We start from the raw sequence: 18984 nt of genomic DNA, 5'->3' as shown, positions 1-18984 counted from the left end.
TACCAAGCAGGGACCAGCCATGTTAGTATGGAGCGCGGAAGTTGTACGGATGGTCTTCGTGCTAAGACAACAGGGACAAGGGCTGGCAGAGGCGTCGCTCGGAAGAAAAGTTAAAAGCGCGACGAGGATCACGTTGGATCCATCTGAAGGACTAGATAGTGTATGATACATGTACAGATGCTGAAAAGAGTGCTCAGAGACCGGGAACCAACACCCCCTCCCTCAACCCAGAACAAAAGAAGACGCAGAACGAGTAGTTCAACGGCGGCGAGGTGCCAGCCCCAGGTTCGCCCGACCAGAGATACCGATCTTGTGCTGCTGATCTCTCCGGTCCCACACTCCACTGCGACCCTCTGCAACCGCAACCAATTCATTGGCCACCCGGTGCGCCAACTGCGCATCACGCCGCTTGGCCGATGCATCGATGATCCATTTAATGGCGGCACGTCGACGTTGTCGCAAGCTTAGCGGGTGAGGGACTTGCACGGCAGTACCACCACCGGCAATACCCTTTTGTTGACGAATACGGAAGAGGGGTGCCACCGAATCAACAATCAGGGTGAGGTAAAGAACAGGGTCGAGAGGTAGCTGAGGGGCGGGAGGGCCGCCGATGAGAGGACGGCGGGAGTTTATATTAGGGGGAGATGTGGTGCGTAGGTGATCGAGGATGATGGACATGTTCTAGAAGCAGTCGATTAGAACTAAATTCCAGAGAACCATTCGCAACGTATGAAAGTGCGATGTGTACCTTCTGTGCTCGAGCGAGCTTTCCATCCTGCATCAGCATCTTGGTGAACTGGTCCTGCATAGTATCATAGCGTTTCCGGAAGTTCAGCGTCTTAGCTGGAATCTCCGGCATGTCGAATTTCAATCCCGGGATGCGCTCCACAGCTTGCTCGTTTACCTGCTCGATCATACCAGCAAGCACGGCTGCCGAAGCATCGTGATTGGGCTGGATGTTCTCCACATCCGGCATGTAGCTGCGAGCCGAAGTTGAGAATGAGCGGGAGCCTTTGGATGCCTTCTTGATTTGGTCTTGCATGACCTTGGGCATATGCTTCATGGCCTCTTTGTCGCGCTGCAGAATCTATTCACACATATCCATATTAGCCCCATACTGATCAATTGCACAAACCGAAGAGAAAAGGCGCTTCAAGGCGCCCTGAATTCTGCTCACCTCCGAGACTGGTGATCCTTGCTCCAGCTCAGGAGCCGAAGGTTGTCCATCACAGCTCTTCTCTTTCTCCATGATGCTCGAAATCTCGGCCGCTTCTTCACTAACAGAGGGCAATGGGTCCTGGGTCGGAAACTTCTGCTCCTCGGGCAAGACGTTCTTGGAATCATCCCGCGAGGAGTTCCATCTTTTCTGGATCGGAGTGGACGGGATTCGGAGAGGCAGTGTGATGCTCCGCGGGGAGGGGGAAATGGCGGAGCGGCGAAGCGCAGAGGCAGCCTTGTTAGCTGTGAAGAGACTGAGCCGGGGGGGCATTTTGGAAGACCGATGCCCAGTAGACAAAGCTGGTTGATCGAGATGATACAAATTCACCGGGGTTTGCGGCCTGCAATTTTCCCGCTGTTGCTTAGTCACCTTGTCTCAAGCGGTCCGATTGATGACCGAACTATGTAAAAAAATCCAGGGACTTCCAGTCATTGCTGCAAGTCTCAGTATATTTGAGTCAAAAGTAATTGATCCCGTCTATTTGTTGGTGCTATATTTCAGCATCCAGTTGGTACTTACTAACAATGCACCACCAGCGATAACGGATCCCGGGGACACATCAAGGTCTGACGTGCTGCGCCGCCACCGTGATGGCCACTGGGGGTCTGAAATAAAACTACATCGCTTCTTGGAACTATTGGAATGCCTCAACAGACTTGGGCTATCAGTCAGCCTTCATAATGCTCTCCGAGCTACCTTCGGAGATCGTCTACCATATCGCAATATATCTTCCAACTGCGAACGCTGTGACACACTTGGCAGAAACTTGCCATCGGCTGCACAAAATACTCTCAGCCCACGAATGGTCCATATTCCGAACTTTCGTCCAGAAGAATTTCTCTTCAATTATTACGCCATTCTACTGGAAAGATGCAGCTTGTGCCCTGACTTCGCGATCGCGAGCTTTGGACAGACTTGGAATTATCGGCCGGTGCGTCATCCCACCACAGACGGTGACCCGAGTTGGGGTCCATGAGACCTCTCGTCGCGACAATCCCACCCTTGGATATCGGCCTTGCATTGACTCATATGAAATTTGGAATGGCGAGAGCTGGGCTGATAGAAGGGAGGTACTCGCATGGGGTGCTGGTCATCAAATTATCTTGCGAACCAAACAGTTCGGTACCTATGCACAAGAAGACTGGGCGTTATTCAACGACGTCGATAGTCCTAGCAGCTATGACGATATATGTGGTCTGCATCTGCTCAAAACAGAACATGACAGGGGAGAGACCGATGCTGAGCATTTGATATTTGGTCGCATGCGAGGGGATCTTGTCCATCTCTCTCTTTGCACGAAAAATGCTAGCTACGAGTATCAGCAAAGGTTCATAACGTATGGGCAGGCACTCGACCGAACAGACCTAAGCGATGTCTCTCAGTCAATTCTCACTGGTCACTTTGAAAACGGGTCTATCGCATTCTATCATACCAACACTGGCGATAAAGAAGTTGCACCATTTGCGTGGGTTCGTGCCGCAACCGAGAGTTTGTCACGAAACCGATACTCCAAGCTTCTGTCAGATTCGCGAGTTGCTGTGGCCACTGGAAAAACTACGAACTCTCTGTCTATCTCGACGCTTTCACCGGAAGACGTCTTTCTCGAACGGGAAATAGGAGTGGATTCTTTGGACCTCGAGGAGCAGATTGGCAACCCAGTACATGCTAATGTCTCTGCAATTGCGCCTCTCAACACACATCGACTCGCCGGTTCCCCGGGAGATGTTTTCCTCGCTGCATGGGGTGACCGTGCTATTCGGTATGATGCTCATCACATCGGGTCATTAAAACATGTTCAACGTTAACTTCTTATTGTCCCCAGACTTCATGATCTCCGTTCTCCACACGCCTATGAAACTACATATAGAGATACAACCGACATGAGCCTTATTTACAGCGTACAGCCCTTTGGACATGACCGATTCCTAGCTGGGGCTAGCGGTAATGCCTTGGTGAAGATATTTGATCTTCGTATGAGCGGAGCCTACAGCTACAACTACCTTGACGCACAGATTCCACACAAAGCATTCCCAAGTTCCAAACAACCAAAGAAAAACAAGCATCATCATCCCCGAAAAGACTTCTCCCTCTTTATTTCCGCTCCATTGTCCACCGTTGCGCCACGCCACCTTGCCCGCGCCCGCAGAGGCGGTACATATCGCGGTCCGATCTATACGATGTCCACACCGTCCATGTCCTCGCCAACGGTCTACACCGGCATTGTGGACGGCGTCGTCCGCCTTGATTTTGCTTCGACGGATGACTTGACCGGCCCTGCCAAGGACTGGTACGACTACAACCTCGATTTGGGAGTGGACAAGGGCCAGCCATCGGTATCGGTTGAGCCGGATAAAGTGTTCAGAATGGCAGGCTATGAGCGTCCGGATCCCAGTGACTTAACTACCACTTCCAAGTTACGGACACAGCATGGATCCTGGTATCCCGACCCGAAGCATGTCAACAATGAAGCAAATACTGGCTGGGACAGACGATGGGAACCTCTTGAAAAGCCGGGCGCTTGGAGACGGCGGGACGGATAGTCAATATTCATTGGAATACATAGAAAATTTACACACACACAGAGAAAACGTAAATACAGATCAGAAAATAGGAGGTATTATCAATAATCAGCACTGCCTTGAGGTTCATCGTGGCAGGGTACTAGAATAGGCCTTGTACGTAATGGAAGTTTCTGCGTGCGAGGTCATTGGACTACGCAAGGATAATGCGGACGTGGATAAGCGATTTGGGTTCCAAGGTATCATTAGCTCGTCAGATTCGATTTAAAATAAGCAACAAAAAGAGAAAGACAACTCCGTTCCGACTTTTTCACTCTTGCACCATGTCATCGCTGGAGGGGCATGGGCGAAAGAATTGTTTTTGCCGTGCTTGAATCGGCTCCACGTCGACTTGCGATACAACAGAGGGGTAGTCTTCAAAACATGCACCAGCAATCCCTTCAAGCAAAACCTGCGATCTTTGAAGAGCATGTCTATTAAAGCCTGGGTTAACTGAGGGAAAAGAAGCAGCAATTGATACGCCGTTTGATGATATGGGGAGATATTCAAGAGGATCCTTTAGTCGTCGAACTTGAAGGACTTGCCGCCAGAGATATCAATGGGACCACCGCGGTAGGAGCCACGCTTTTTCTTGTTCTTTTCCTTGGTAAATCCCTTCCCACGGGTGACAGACAAGTCTTTGTAGGCGCGGTCCGCGTAGGCGTATGAGACATAGTCGTTGCGGAAGCCATCGAAAGGCTCAGCGCTCCGAGCAGCAAGAGGGGTGGGACGAGCTCCGGTGTGCTTCTTTTTAGCCGCACCGTTTCCAGGGACAGGACTGGCACTAGAAGATGAACTCTTGACATTTCCCACACGCTGATTAGCGACGGGCGAAGCCGAAACGGTTGCTGTAGTATCGGTCGATGAGACGCGAGCGACTGCGACACCACCGGCCTTGTCGCCGTCAGAGCTGTCATCGGACGAGGTAGAGTCGGAGGAAGAGGTTGAATCGCTGGAGTCGGAAGAAGATGGGAGAGGAGTCTTCTTAGCTTGCTTCAAAGCCTGAGTGTCGGCCTTTTTAGCAGGCTCCTTCTCCGATTCAGAGGAGGAAGAATCAGATGAGTCAGAATCGGATTCGGAGGAAGAAGATGCCTCCTTTTTAGCAGTCTTGACTTTCTTGGTTTTGTGACTGTCATCTTCAGAGGAGTCAGAGTCGGAGCTGGATTCAGAGCTCGAGTCAGAAGAGGATTCGCTGCTGGATTCGGCCTTGCGCTTAACGCCAGCCGGCTGCTTGGCCGCAGGGGCAACTGCGTCTTCCTCCTCATCATCCGCATCACTGTCAGAACTAGACGAGGAAGAAGAAGAAGAAGAAGAAGATGATGATGATGATGGCGACGATGAGCGTGCCGGCTTCTGATCCTTCGAGACCTTGGGGGCATCGTCCATTTCGACGTCAGAGTCACTGGAATCGCTGTCCGAGTCGGAGCTGGAGCTGGAGCTATCGCTGTCAGAGCTGCTGCTAGATGTCGCGGGAGAGCTGGAGCTGGAAGAATCCTTGTTCTCCCATGTTTGGAACACCTCCACCAGAGAAGGGGAGTCCTTCGCATCGGCTTGGGCGAGGCCTGCCTTCTTCAAGTCCTTTGTGAAAGCGGTACTGGCACCAGCAAAGCCATTCTTGGAGAGGAAAGAGGCGACAGCCGTAAGCAACTGAGGAGGGACAGCGGGAGTGCTCTTGGCGGGCTTGGCCTGTCATTTAGACGAATTTGTCAGTCGAGTTCTGCTGTCGACCGTGCATCCGTTGTAAACTGTGGAATTTCGATCTTACCTTTTTGACCGGAGTCTTCTTCTGGGGAGCAGCCTTGGCCATAGCAGCAGATGAGAAAGAGTACAGAATCTGAGCAGGAACTGTCACTGGAAGAGACCAAGTGGCAGCAAAGCCGGGAGTTGCGAATTCAACCGTTTGGGGACAAACTGTCTTTCAGGAACAAGAGATAAAAGAAAAAAAAAGTAGATTGGAAGGCGGTCAAAATAACGATATCTCTGATTGGTCGGACGGAAAAGGTCTAGTGTGTTTCACGTGGCTCGGTCCGGAGCTGTTGATGCCTCATCCCTGAGGCACCAATACTCACGGAGCTCACTCCGCAGTAAAACTAAAGGAACACTTGAGTGGAAGAAATGATCAGAATCGGAAGGTATGTGTGGTATTTGTGCTCCTGCATCATACTACTTTTTTGACTGCATAGAGTGTTGTGGTCTGCAGCCGTTAGACCGGATCAACTCGATAACCCGCTCCCACGAGCTCTCCGCCTTGCCCGCAACCCGCAACCCCAAACAGACTGATGAGCTAATTATTCAACCGGTCAAACTTCCATCTGGCATTGCCGCGAACCAGTTGCTCTCGCTGCATTTGCTTACAGATCATCCCGCGTTCTCCCTCATCATTTGCCAAACGTCAATTTGGACTTTGACACGGCTGCGCCAGTGTCTTTCTGCTAATTCCAGCATCCCGAGATTCCGACTATGTCCCCTTGATCCACGGACTTCATACTGTGACACCGGTCTCACCATAAACGCGGCACTATGTTGAACGGTCGCGACCGCCCACGCCCGTCTGCGGCCAGCGATTCGCGCCGTGGCGGCGATTCGCGCAATGGCGCTGGGGAATCCATGTCGAGAGCCGAGAAGTTTGAGGATGAGAAGAAACGCATAATTCAAAGCTGCTATTCTAAGAAGGATAGTGATGGGACCCGTATGTGAAGAAACCCAATGCCCATTGATGCCTTCAAGGGCACCCCGCCCTTTCCAGCTTCTAGGGGATGAACGGCAAGACATGGCAAGAGTGACGTTATCCGGACCTTTGATGGGGGCCCTGTCATCATACACTGGTTCTGATCGGCCCTTGCATCTTGACCCCAACTGTCCATTCTTGTTGGGCTTTCTGCTGATAGTTGTTGGGTCTATAGTCATCGAGTCCTATATCACGCACGTCCGCATAATCGAAGATGCGGCGCACCCCTCTACCCCTGCCCCGCCAAACTCAGCGCCGGACAACAAGAAACCCCGTGTCATTATTGTTTCAGTTCGGAGATCTGGCAGAGTTCGAATGCATAAAGCCCGCGAGAACAATGATGGGACATTTTCAATCGGCAAGACATGGATGTTGGATGATTTGTCTTCGATCCAATCCTATAGTGCCTTCGTGCCTAAGTCTCCAGCCGAATCACAACAAAAGGAGTGGGCGTCAAATGTTGGCTTCGTTGTCACTGTAGGGAAACCCTATTACTGGCATGCTAGGAGCTCCAAAGAGAAGGAGTTCTTCATTGGAAGTCTGGTGAAGATCTACAAGAAATATACAGGGGGGAAAGTGCCAAATCTCATTGGATTCGATGAGAGAGAACGGCAGTTGCTAGCAGGGAGTGGTCCATCACCCTCTCCAGCACCACCGCCCTCACGAGGTGCTGTCCTGGGTTCAACGGAAGCTGCAGCACCTCCAGCTGCGCAGTCCTCATATAACAACCGTGATCCTAGCCGTGATGGATCGCGGGATATCAGGCGGAAGGTTTCCGAAGACCCCGTCCTTCGGCCCCAGAAAAGCCGAGAGCAGATCTCGCGGCCATCTACCGCCTCTAAACCAGTCCCCTCTCCATTTGTACCTTCCTCCAACCACCCTCCAGCTCTCCAACCAGCCCAGCGAGTAGAGCCGAAAAGCAAAGAGCGGTTGTCAACATCCTTCACTACAACAGAAGAAAACAGCCAACGCCGAGCCAACGAAGAGCCCCGACCCCCATCTTCTCGTGGTGAACAGCGTGCCACGAAAAGCCAAGCACCGACATTCCCTGCCCAACCAATCGAAACCAAGCAGCTGGAACCGACGCGAAGTACAGATGGACCACGCCCTACAGAAAATATCGCAAATGGCCAAGCATCAACACCCGCAGTTCAACCAACCGAGACGAGGGAATTGGAAAAGAAGCCCAGCACGGATGGACTGCGTTCTTTAGAACGTGCCCCGAAAACCAAAGCACCAACACTCGCAGCTCAGCCAGTCGAAAGCAGGGCGCTGGACAAGAAGCGCAGCACGGATGCATTACGCCCTACGACTCCCGGTTCATTCAATGGCGAGCCTCGAAGCCAAGCTGCAAGCCCTGGTGGTAGCATTGGGCAGAGATCACCATATGCACCATACCGAGTTGGCGTTGAAAAGGGAGCTGTTTCAGAACAGCCGCCGCAGCCACAGCCGGAGCCATCTCAGGACAGACCCGGACCAACGGTACCTCCTGTGGTCGAAACAGAGGCACCTAAAACGGCATATCCATCAGAAGAAGATAGACCATCTTCGCCGCCTATGATCGACCCTGCCGTAGCGGCAGCTGTGATAGCAGCGGAAGAACCACAAGAGCCACCAAAACCAGCTTCGGAGCCCTCTGAACCAGCCGTAGAAGTTCCCAAGGATGAAACACCCGCTACTGTCCCGGAGTCGGCCCAGGAAGAGGAAGACGAGGCTCATCGCCCTGGTCTTGGTCCGATGGTTAAGAAGAAGTCTACCAAGGATATTGCGGGAGCTTTCCGGAAGGCCGCAAACGCCTATGGTGCTTTCAAACCCCGGCCTGGGGGAGCTGGTGAACGGCTTCTGGCAGCAGCCAAAAAACAAAAGGCCGAGGCTGCCGAGCCAGATGGTATAACAGGCGTTGTGCCCGCCCCGTCACTAAACCGGACTGCGAATGAAGCGCCGAAGAGCCCGGTTGGTGAACCCATCGAGAAAGAGCTCCCAGTGCCCACGCCATCTGCCCCACAACCTACTGGGCCCAGAACACCAACAGTCGAAATTACACAACACCCATTCGAGGACACACCAGCTGCCCCTGCGGCTCCTACCCGGGAGCAGTCTGAAGACACGCTGCCAGAGATTGCAAAAGTGGATGATCGTTCAAGAACGCCGTCCCCCGCAGCGCAGGGTCGTCGAAAGAGACGTCGTGAAGACCACACCATCAAGTACTGCCATGCTTTGGGAATTAACCCAAGTGTGCTTGATGGACGAGGAATTGAATTTGATGATATTCTAACCGATCTAGGCTGGAGCGGACGGTTAGGTGATGAGCAAAAAATTGAGGACCTGGAAGCGGATGTTCGTCGCGAAATCGGCCGTGTTGAAGCGACTAGCTGGCTTGGAAACCTTGAACAGCAAGAAGGCAAAGTGGAACAGCTGGCAGCTCTCATTGACAAGACCATTGAAGAGTGTGACGAGTTAGATGGTCTCTTGACTTTGTACTCGCACGAACTGAACGTAAGAAATACCCAAGTCCCCACGTTGTGCGGCCACAACATGCTGACTTGTTTGAACCATGACAGACACTTCACGAAGATGTGGCATACATCGAAGCCCAATCTCAGGGTCTGCAAGTGCAAACTGCAAACCAGAAGCTTCTCCAGAATGAGCTCCAGAATCTCCTGAGGACACTTTCTATCTCTACCTCCGACATTCGTCCTTTGAAAGAAGCTTCCCTGAGCAATCCCGATGGGTTGAGGGACACTGAAAATGCCCTTGCCGTATTGTACAAGGCCATGCTCATGATCGATGCGGACATTGGCCAAAACAAGAAGCGCGTAGTGGATGCTAGCGTTGGTGTGTATGCCAACACCGAGATTGGCCAGATGCGTGCGATCAAGGAGAAGAAGGAAGAGTACCGCTCCGCCGCTGTCCTTTTCCTCCAACGGCTCAAACAATTCATGGGTCTCGCCTTTAAGATGGCCGAGCAGAAGCGGGCCGATATGGTTGTCTCTCCGCCAAGGGATCTCATGAAACTGGACAGCTCTGCACGTCAACATTTCCGCGAAGAAATCTGGAGATACAATCCCCTAATGTTGTTTGCGAGAGAAGTGAGCATGTCGGAATGGCATGCCTTGGTCAGCCTTTACGAGCAACAGTCCAGGCCGTCCTACCAGAATGAATTCCGGGAGAACAACCTGGCATGGAAGAGGACTGCTCGCAAGCCCACTGGAGAGGAGCAGGAACTCCTCTTCACTCATCAAGAAAAGGAGAAAGAATCCGAGGGAATCACCATGGCTGCTCGCAAGCTCACTGTCCGACGAGGCAAGACCGTTCGGGCTGCGACTGGCCTTCGTTTAGCTTCTGGAGACAAGAAGGTCGGCAAGGTCGAGCCATGCGAGGCCTTTGCTGGTACACTGCGCGAGACATTGAGCATGATCACCGAGGAGCAAAATTTCGTCGTCCAGTTTTTCCACCTTGATTCTCTAGCCACTGCGGACTTTTCGGACCTGGTGGCTACCGCTGCACCGGAGGGTCGTCAATGCCCAAAATTTTCCGATAACAAGTCGCACGATCCAGATCGCGGGATGGCGAAGAGAGTCGAGCAAATCATGGACGAAGTTTATTCTTTCTGGCCAAATGACATGCAGAGCATGGTCGATTGGGCGCTTCAAGCGGATCCATTGTAAGTACAATGCCTGCCAGCGGTCCGCATTTCCAGTTACTCGTTCCACTGACACCCACCACAGGCAAGGGATTGGAATCCTATTTGGCTTAGAGTCGGCCATCACTGATCTCGACGACACGAATCAAGAATTCGTGATTCATTCGCTACAGAAGGTTCACACTCGTCTCATCGGATTGTTTAATCGATTTGTGGATGAACAGATCCGGGGCATTGAGGACACCAAGGTGAAGATTAATAAGAGGAAGGGCGTTATCTCGTTTATGCGAGTATTCCCGAATTTCTCAGCAGCCATCGAGAACATGCTCGCCCATCCAAACGGCGAGTTCTGTGACATTCGGATTAACGTCAACGACGCATACGATCGCATCAATCGGGCGATGTGGGAGTCGCTGAAGTTCATTGCCAAGGAAGCACCGGGACAACCGCCGGGCGTGGCAGCGGGCGCTGGCGATCCTGAGGACAAGGAGGTGCTGAACTACCACATCTTGCTTATCGAGAACATGAACCACTACGTGGAGGAGGTGGAGGTCCACAACCTGCCGGTGCTCCAACGGTGGGTGGACCGAGCACGTCAGGACTTCGACGAGCACATGAAGCTGTATCTCGACGCTGTGATTCATCGACCCCTGGGTAAACTGCTTGAGTTTATCCAGTCCATTGAAAGCCTGCAGGCATCCGGTGGCTCCGCCGATATTGCGACGCGCGCCAGCCACTCGCGCATGGTGGCGAAGAAGGTCTTGTCCTCGTACGATGCGAAGGAAGTCAAACGTGGCATCGAGATGCTCAAGAAGCGTGTAGAGAAGCACTTTGGCGATGCCGACGACCCTGGACTCAGTCGCAGCCTGGTGCTCAAGGTGCTGCGGGAATGTGAGCGTCGCTACGACGATGCATATGATCGAACCCGGCGCATCATCGCCACGGTGTATGAAGGGCAACTGGAACTGGAATGGCGCAAGGAGGACACCGTCGCCATGTTCCGGAAATGAGCAAATGGAAATTTTTATCTCTTCTTTTTCTTCTTTTATCCCGTCCACCCCTTTTCCATTGGGCGGTTCTCTTGTTCTATTGCGTCCGGGGGTTTTCGAGCATTATCACAGCTAGGCGTTTGTGGGATTCCACCCGGTCCTGTCATATACATAGCCATCATATATACTGTTTCCGTCATCCGGTCTTGTCCTCCGCATGCATTGCTAGGCACAATACTACAAGAATATGACTTCTTCAAGGCACAACACTCCGCTGCGGTTCCCGTTGATGATTGGCGCGCCCCGGCCCACAGGTTCGCGATCTCATTTCACCAATTCAGGGGCGCGCTTTGGTCTGTGCTCCCCGCCAGGATGGAAGATCGAGAAGATATTCAGCAGCAAAGCGAGGACGGGGATGTTTGAGGGCTTGCAGTCATCTTAGCGAGTCCCCGGTGGATACGTTCGTCCACACCGAACCTTTTCGCAATTAAGGTGCTTCCGACTCGGAGCTCCCCATAGTTCAGCACTAGCAACACGAAACCATTCGATTTGGAGATCGAGAGATCCAGCCCATCGCCAGGCCGCAGGGTCGCCTTGGATCTAGAGCTGAAACGAACAGGCAGCTATCCTCGCCGGGTGAAACCCGCATGGGGATTGGCCTTGCCAATTGGCCTGATTGAAGCCAGCGGTCGGTGTGGGGAGAGAAAGATTGGCGACTTTCCTTTGATCGTCCTCTTCCTCTCTCTTTCTCCCTTTTCGCCTTCTCCCTCCGAGGTCGTCGGAATTCTGCATTGTTCTCTTTCGTTTTCCTTTTTGATTTCGTCTTTTCCACCCACGGTGAGTCTTCCAGCCCTCTCAGCCCCCCTCCCCTGCTTCCCCACTGTTCTCGCCAAGGGGAACGAGGTTCGTCTCCACAACGCGAGAGGTTTCGCAAAGGAGAGACCCGACTCCCCCCCATTTGCGACACGCTGGGCCCTTGAAGCCTCAACCTCGAAGCCACCGTGCTAGACTGTCTCGATCTCTCCGGGGCTGCGCTATCAATGACCAGCCTTAGGCCCCCAACATCCATTGTGCAGGTCGTCACCGCGTTGTACAGCGTCTCCTAATTCACGGACCTCTAGTTCCTTCCCAGCTGTCGCATACCTCGATCGCACACGCATTCCTCTTCTTCCCCGGACCCGATCGCCTGGAGTCTCCACTGCATGTCGCGTTGACCGGACGAACATTCCTCGCTGCGGATCCCCCGTTTTATTCTCCGTGAAACTTGGCGATCGGATCGTCGACCGACACTGTGCGGGTGTTGGCACGCCGTGAGCCCATCGCCTCGACGTCCCACCGTGCCAGGGGAATCTTCAATCAACTGCAGCCATGCCCTGGAGGCCGCTGCCTCGCATTGCCTTTGCGGTGGCCATATACCCATTCCACCCTTCTTCCCCGGCCGACCTCCCTCTCGAGCTCGGAGATGAATTGTACATTATCGAACAAGGTGGCACAGATGGCGAGTGGTGTCGAGGCTATCTTGTTGCACCACCCTCGTTGCTAGCGGGCTTGACGAGCACCAAGGGCCAGACCCTTGAGGCCCGTGTTTTCTCCGGCATCTTCCCACGGAACTGCGTCGAGATTCGCGAAGTCCTCGGGGACGGTGATGGATATAAAGCATTATTGAATGGCGACCGGAAGAGCGTGGATCGAATTACCTTACCCGGTTTAGAGGCGGACCTCCTCACGCGGAGCAGCGTGGCCTACTCCGTGACCGAGTCCCAGGTGGCCGGTGAGGTGTCGGACGTAGTGCTCGCTAAGAAGGGCAAGCCGGCACAGATTGTGATTCACAAGACGGACGAGCCAGACCTGGCGAGTCCGCGATCCGTACATGCCTATCCGACGGGCTCGATTCCGCATACACCAGTGACCTTTGCGCCCCGCGATCCCGATGCGCCCAAACCAGCCGCGCCCGTGCCGATGCTCAAAATCGGCGATGAGACACCGACATCATTGACGGAGCCATTAGTGGACGAAATAGCATCATGCTTGCGCGAATGGCATTCGACGAATCTGCACGAACTCTTGCTTGCTCGACATTATGACGTGTTGGAGGAGATGTCCACCCTTGTACAGGAATTGGACTTTGCGCGGCGTCAGTTGTTCCACAATGTGTTGACCAACAGTGAAAAGGAAGCGCTGCGCGATGACACTGTCTGGAAACTAGTCAGAGCCAACAAGATGCTCAGTGGAGATGTTATTGTGCGGGATCCTGAACAAAGAGGCAGGCTGTTGACGGGCGAGGATTCTGCAATCCAACTCGCAAAGCTGCAGTCTGAAATGAGCATGTTGGATAACCGGCCTACTGTCAGTTCCGATACTACAGCTCTCCATCATCTCCTTTTGGAGGTAAATGCGGTATCCGGAACAGCACTGGGACCTGTGTCTCTTGGGATCCAGCTCTACTCTCGATCCGACGCCGGCGCATTCAGCCCACTCTCCGAAACTTTTAGCCTGGACATCCCGTCTCCCGATAAGTTCATCAGCCTGACACAGAACAACAAGCTGAAGACTCTCTTCACTGAACTGGCTGCAACTGATATAGGGGATGGCTCCGCGAATGGCCGTCAACTTTACGTGGTAGCATCAGTTCGCGTCGCAGAAACGCGTTCGGCCACCGACAATAGCCCCGTGTCCCGATCGTCAATATCAAGGGAAGGCCCAGCGGCACAAAAGTCAGCTGCAACAGGAGTTCTTCAACCATCGGTCAAGGGAAGCCTTAGGACACGGCGCAGCATGATGTGGTCGCCCAAGACCCGAGGCGCAACAACCTTCGACCAACCAGCTAAGCCTGCTTCTCAGGGAATTCCACCATCGTCAAGCAGCTCCTCTAATGCTAAGGAGCCTGCAAATCCTCAACCCGTTTCCGCGAAGGAGACCTCAGCCATTCGAACAGTTGGCGTGGGGATCTTGGAGGTGTCGCCGATCCTTCGACAAGACCGAGATGCTGAACAGGTGATGAATATTTGGTCGACTCCTCGAGAAGGGGAAGAAGGCGAAGGGAGCGGGGATGGCTTTGATAGGCTGCTTCGTACTCTACTACCCAGCTCTGACGGCCGGTATGTGCGTTCTGAATCGGCTGGGCGTCTTCACCTCCACCTGCGCCCATTCGCAAGTTCCGATCCCGAGACGCTTGTGCGTCAAAACCCCACAATTTTACAAGATGTTATCCAGACAAGGCGTATCGGATTCTCCAAGGCTCCCACAAAACCGAGGTCCGATATCTATGTCACGCTCTCGCAGGCTGTGTTTCCTACGGATGCCCTCCTTTCTCACCCGTCCGCTGGCCAAATCCCTTTGCAGGCAACCACGGGACTGCATAACCTTCAGCTTACTCTCGAAGTAAGGGATGCTTCCGGAGCGAGGATAGATCGCTGTGTGTTCCCGTCTTCCGCTAATACCTCCCATACGGCTTGGCGTACTACGATTGCCGCTCGTGGCTCTCCTTGGAACCAGACCATCCGTCTCAAAATTCCCACTGAGCAGATTCCTGGCTCACATATTATTATGAGCGTTGCAGATGCCCCGGAGTTCCCCTTCGCGCTTGCTTGGATGCCCCTCTGGGACCAGCAGGCTTTCATCAGAGATGGTCACCACTCGCTTTTGCTTCATGCTTATGACAAACAGACATCGAGCATGGAGAATGGAAAGGGTGCCTATCTGAACCTTCCATGGAGTGCACTTGGCAAGAATGAGTCGGCCAAGGATGAAGCAGTGACCGGACCTTTGGCGACTCTGCGCCTTGAGACTCATCTCTGCAGTACAGAGTACTCGCAAGACCAAGTCATATTGAGTCTACTGAACTGGAAAGAACGCCCAGTGGACGAGGTCCTTGACACCTTGAAGCGTTTGCCATTCGTTCCAGAAATCGAGATGGTGAAACAACTGCGTAGTGTTTTCGATGCACTGTTCGGGATTATTGTTGAAAACGCTGGTAATGAAGAACACGAGGATCTGATTTTCAACAACCTAGTTACAGTACTTGGAATCGTTCACGATCGACGATTCAATCTGGGTCCTCTTGTCGACCATTACGCCGACGAGCAATTTGATTTTCCCTTTGCTACTCCTTGCCTCATCCGAAGCTACCTACGCCTTTTGAATACCCCCACCGACCCTCAACAATCTCGCAACCTACGTGCTGCCTTCAAGGTGGGACGTCATCTGCTCAAGTTCATTATTAACGCCCGTGAGCAACAGAAAGCTAAGGAAGAGGGCATTGGTATCACTTCGGTGCAATCGACTTTCAACCGAGACCTGCACACCATCTTCAAGTCCATGGAAACGCTGATGAAGAACCCCTCTCCGGCGTTGGTGGGTAGCAAAACCCTGATTGTACAGCACTTCCACTCCTGGTTGCCCGAGCTTTCCAAGGTCCTTGGTCGGGATGAAATGATCATGATTGCTCTGAGTTTCATGGATTCATGTAAGGATGTTACTGGAATGCTTGTCCTCTACAAGCTGGTGCTCATCCAAAGTTACACGCAATTTGAAATATTTTCTTCCGGCGAGGAGAGACAGACCTTGATCTCCAGCTGCGTGGGCTGGCTGGCACCTTACTGGGGCTCTACTGGTAGTGTATCCGATCAGTATCGGGACCAGGTCCGACTGGCCAGCGCCATCGTGGCTCAGTTACTCAGCCAGCCGGATTCTCAACTATATGACTTCATGCCGAGCATTGTTGCTTCCTACTGTGCTATTGCAACGGAAGGAGTCGACGAAACGGAGTACTTGTCACTTCTCTTCAGCAAAACGTTCCCGTTCCAGGTCAAGTTGTCCAAGACTCCTCAGAAGTTTGACGAATCACTGGTGGAACTGTCTGCAATCATGGCTGCGCTTGCCAACATTGGATCTCCCAAGATCCCCTCTCTCAAAGAATTGGAGCTGGCTACCTTCATTGCCCAGGCATTCGAGGCCCACAACTCCATTCTTGACTGCGAGGCTTATCCAGAGAGCTGGTTCAGCATCCACGTGTACAACCATCGCGCTGCCATCAAGGGTCTTGAGCATCTTGCGCTGATCTTGACCGAGAAGTTTCTTCCGGCTCCTGATGACGCTGACGAGTTCGATACCACGCTCTGGGAGGCATTCTTCACAACCTTGCTGAAGGTGATCTCCAGCGACGCGCTAGCTCTTGAAACCTTTCCCGAGCAGAAACGGCGAGCCGTTTGGAAGATCGCCGGGGATGTTCGTGAACAAGGTGCTGATCTTCTGCACTCCACGTGGGAGGCGATCGGATGGGAGACCACGGATGAGGAGAGAGAACAATACGGACTGAAGCGCATGGGCGGTTATCAGGTCCAGTACGTTCCGAACTTGGTCCCACCAATTATCGGCCTCTGCCTGAGCGTGCACGAGGGCTTGCGCCACGTTGCTGTTCACATCCTACGGACCATGATTCTGAGCGAGTGGGAACTGAACCAGGACATCTCGATCATTGAGACAGAGATAATTTCTAGCCTGGACTCTCTCTTCAAGATAAAGCATATGAGTGAGAGTGTCAGCCAGAAAATCTTCATTGGCGAGCTTCTAGATCTCTTTGAGAATGACGCGGCATCAGATGAAGATCTTTACAATGCCGTGAAGAGCCTGATTGGCACCGTCGATGAGCTTCTCGATCTTTTGGTAGCCTCTCAGAGCAGCACAGCGACTCAGAGCTTGCACGCATTGAAGCTCATGGAATACATGAAGGATATGGGCCGTGAAGACATTTTCATTCGTTATGTTCACGAGTTGGCCAACCACCAGGCTGCATGCGGCAACTTCACAGAAGCTGGGCTTGCACTTCAGTTCCATGCCGATCTTTACGAATGGGATCTTAACAAGCCTCTGCCGGAGCTGTTGACACCGGCTTTCTCAGCACAAACCGCGTTCGAGCGTAAGGAAGCGCTGTACTTTTCGATGATTCAAAACTTCGAAAACGCTATGGCCTGGGCGCCCGCTCTCGCTTGTTATAAGGAACTTGCAGCCCACTACGAAACTACGACTATGGACTTTGCCAAACTCTCGCGGGCCCAAAGCTCTATGGCCCGTATCTATGACTGTGTTGCCAAGGGTGGCAAGCAATTCCCCCGATACTTCCGAGTGGTCTACAAGGGTCTTGGGTTCCCTCCCAGTCTACGGGATAAGGAATTTATTTTCCAAGGATCGCCGACTGAACGGATGGCCTCGTTCGTCGATCGCATGCAGCGTGAACACCCCGCTGCCCAGATTATGTCTTCAAGCGAGATGCCCGACTATGAAGGCCAATTCCTGCAAATCAGCAGCGTCAGCGCCTACCGTGATGTTGCTCATCCCGTCTACCAGCGGTCCAAGCTTCCTACTTCTGTTCGAGAGCACTTGCTCATCTCCGAACCGTCTCGTTTCTCTGCTACGTCTCGGAGACATACGAGTAGCTCGGATGTCCGGGAGCAGTATGTTGAGAAAATCATTTTTAGCGTTGCTGAGCCATTCCCGAACATTCTTCGTCGAAGCGAGATTGTCTCCATTCAAGAGATAAGTCTGTCCCCTCTACAAACCGCCATTGAAAGGACCTCTCGCAAAACACAAGAACTCCAGATTCTGGAGCGACGGGCAGCTTCCGGTGAGGATAGCAGCCTTTCGAATCTGACAGAAGCACTGGAGCAACTGCTAGATCTTCGTTCATCATCCTCCAATTCTGTTGCGCTGTATCGTGGGTTCCTGAGTGGTGCGCAGGGCACAAAGGAGAGCCCTGGGGAGACTGAGGAGGATGCTGATGCCCCGGCCGAAGAAGATGAAACCCCCGAGGTCCTGGACCCAATGGAGAATGCACTTGCCGTCGCTCTCATTGACCATGCCCTCGCGATCAAGCACGCGTTGTCTCTCTACCAGCGACCAGCCCAGCAGGCAACACAGGCAGAGCTGCTACGGCGCTTCGAAGTAGTCTTCGACCCTGAATTGGCGTCGCTCGCATCGTCTCCACCCGAGAACCAGACGCCAACCCCGACCCAGCCTACTCGCCAATCCCCTACCTCGTCGGAGAACCATCGCAACCAGGCTGTGCAACGGTCTATCAGCCCGGAGCAGGAACTTATCCGGGCAGCCCGGGGCAATGGCCACGCTAAGCGGTCAGAACGGCAATCGGTGAGCCACCGTATCAGCATCATGAACCCATTCAAACGCTCTCACGGAGCTTCGAACTCGGTTTTCACCATCCAACCATCGGAGAGCAAGGGCCAGATTTCTGGTGAACAGGAGGAAGGTGCTGACGACGATGCGGCCACCATTCACAGTCGGGCGACTAGCCGCTCGCGCGGTGGTAAAAGCGAGAAACGACGCAGCTTCTTCGGCGGTGACCGAACGCTCAAGCACGGCTCCTCACCGTCGATCGCCGGTGCCGGGGATGAGAGCTTGAAGAAGCGCGTCTCGCGCAGCGCCTCCCGTGACACCGTCGCTCAATCTCAGGACGGCCGCAGCCGTGCTGGCTCCCAACATCGCGGTCCCACGGCTAGTGGTGCCGCAGCCACCACTTCCGATCGGCCGGCACCCGCTTCCAGTGGTGGCTGGTCGACTCTTCCACCGACGCGCGACTATTCTCGCCCGGTGACGCGTGATAGTGCCCATGCCACGTCCAGCATAAGCACCACGACGAACGGAATGTCTCGAATGCCCTCCGCACCGCACAACCCCCAGACGAACAGTGGTATGCGCGACTCGGTGTTCCGACGATTGAGTCTCCTCAAGGGGGTTGGCCGCAAGACCAGCCGGATGGATTTCAAAGCGAACGGCACCCTGCCGGAGGAGTAACGGACCTTTCCTTACCATTTATTCTGAATCTTGACCCTCCC

General features: G+C 53.3%; 5 protein-coding genes across 5 annotated transcripts; 3 read left to right on the top strand and 2 right to left on the bottom strand.

Annotated features, from left to right (window-relative positions):
• Nucleotides 1–258: 258 nt before the first annotated feature.
• On the bottom strand, nt 259–1489 carry N7459_002634 (mitochondrial 37S ribosomal protein uS7m; the record flags this gene model as incomplete). The annotated part of the gene is made up of 3 exons (XM_056941819.1): nt 259–681; nt 749–1087; nt 1178–1489. The coding sequence occupies 3 exons, from the start codon at nt 1487–1489 to the stop codon at nt 259–261; spliced, it is 1074 nt and encodes a 357-aa protein (XP_056801702.1).
• Nucleotides 1490–1899: 410 nt separating this feature from the next.
• Nucleotides 1900–3759, top strand: N7459_002633 (uncharacterized protein; the record flags this gene model as incomplete). The annotated part of the gene is made up of 2 exons (XM_056941818.1): nt 1900–2978; nt 3042–3759. The coding sequence occupies 2 exons, from the start codon at nt 1900–1902 to the stop codon at nt 3757–3759; spliced, it is 1797 nt and encodes a 598-aa protein (XP_056801701.1).
• Nucleotides 3760–4296: 537 nt separating this feature from the next.
• N7459_002632 (nucleolar and coiled-body phosphoprotein 1 family protein) lies at nt 4297–5584 on the bottom strand (the record flags this gene model as incomplete). The annotated part of the gene is made up of 2 exons (XM_056941817.1): nt 4297–5463; nt 5543–5584. 2 exons carry the CDS (start codon nt 5582–5584, stop codon nt 4297–4299), a joined length of 1209 nt encoding a protein of 402 aa, XP_056801700.1.
• A 713-nt stretch (nt 5585–6297) lies between these two features.
• N7459_002631 (GTP-Rho binding exocyst subunit SEC3) lies at nt 6298–11158 on the top strand (the record flags this gene model as incomplete). Its single annotated transcript, XM_056941816.1, has 4 exons — nt 6298–6466; nt 6681–9001; nt 9067–10169; nt 10234–11158. The coding sequence occupies 4 exons, from the start codon at nt 6298–6300 to the stop codon at nt 11156–11158; spliced, it is 4518 nt and encodes a 1505-aa protein (XP_056801699.1).
• Nucleotides 11159–12505: 1347 nt separating this feature from the next.
• On the top strand, nt 12506–18943 carry N7459_002630 (guanine nucleotide exchange factor DCK1; the record flags this gene model as incomplete). The annotated part of the gene is made up of 1 exon (XM_056941815.1): nt 12506–18943. One exon carries the CDS (start codon nt 12506–12508, stop codon nt 18941–18943), a length of 6438 nt encoding a protein of 2145 aa, XP_056801698.1.
• Nucleotides 18944–18984: the final 41 nt, after the last annotated feature.

The sequence above is a fragment of the Penicillium hispanicum genome (genome assembly GCF_028827665.1).
Source record: "Penicillium hispanicum strain IBT 35686 chromosome Unknown utg000003l_segment0_segment0, whole genome shotgun sequence".
NCBI lineage: Eukaryota > Fungi > Ascomycota > Eurotiomycetes > Eurotiales > Aspergillaceae > Penicillium > Penicillium hispanicum.
Note: the sequence above shows the minus strand (reverse complement) of the source record. Positions and strands in the feature narration are given on the sequence as shown.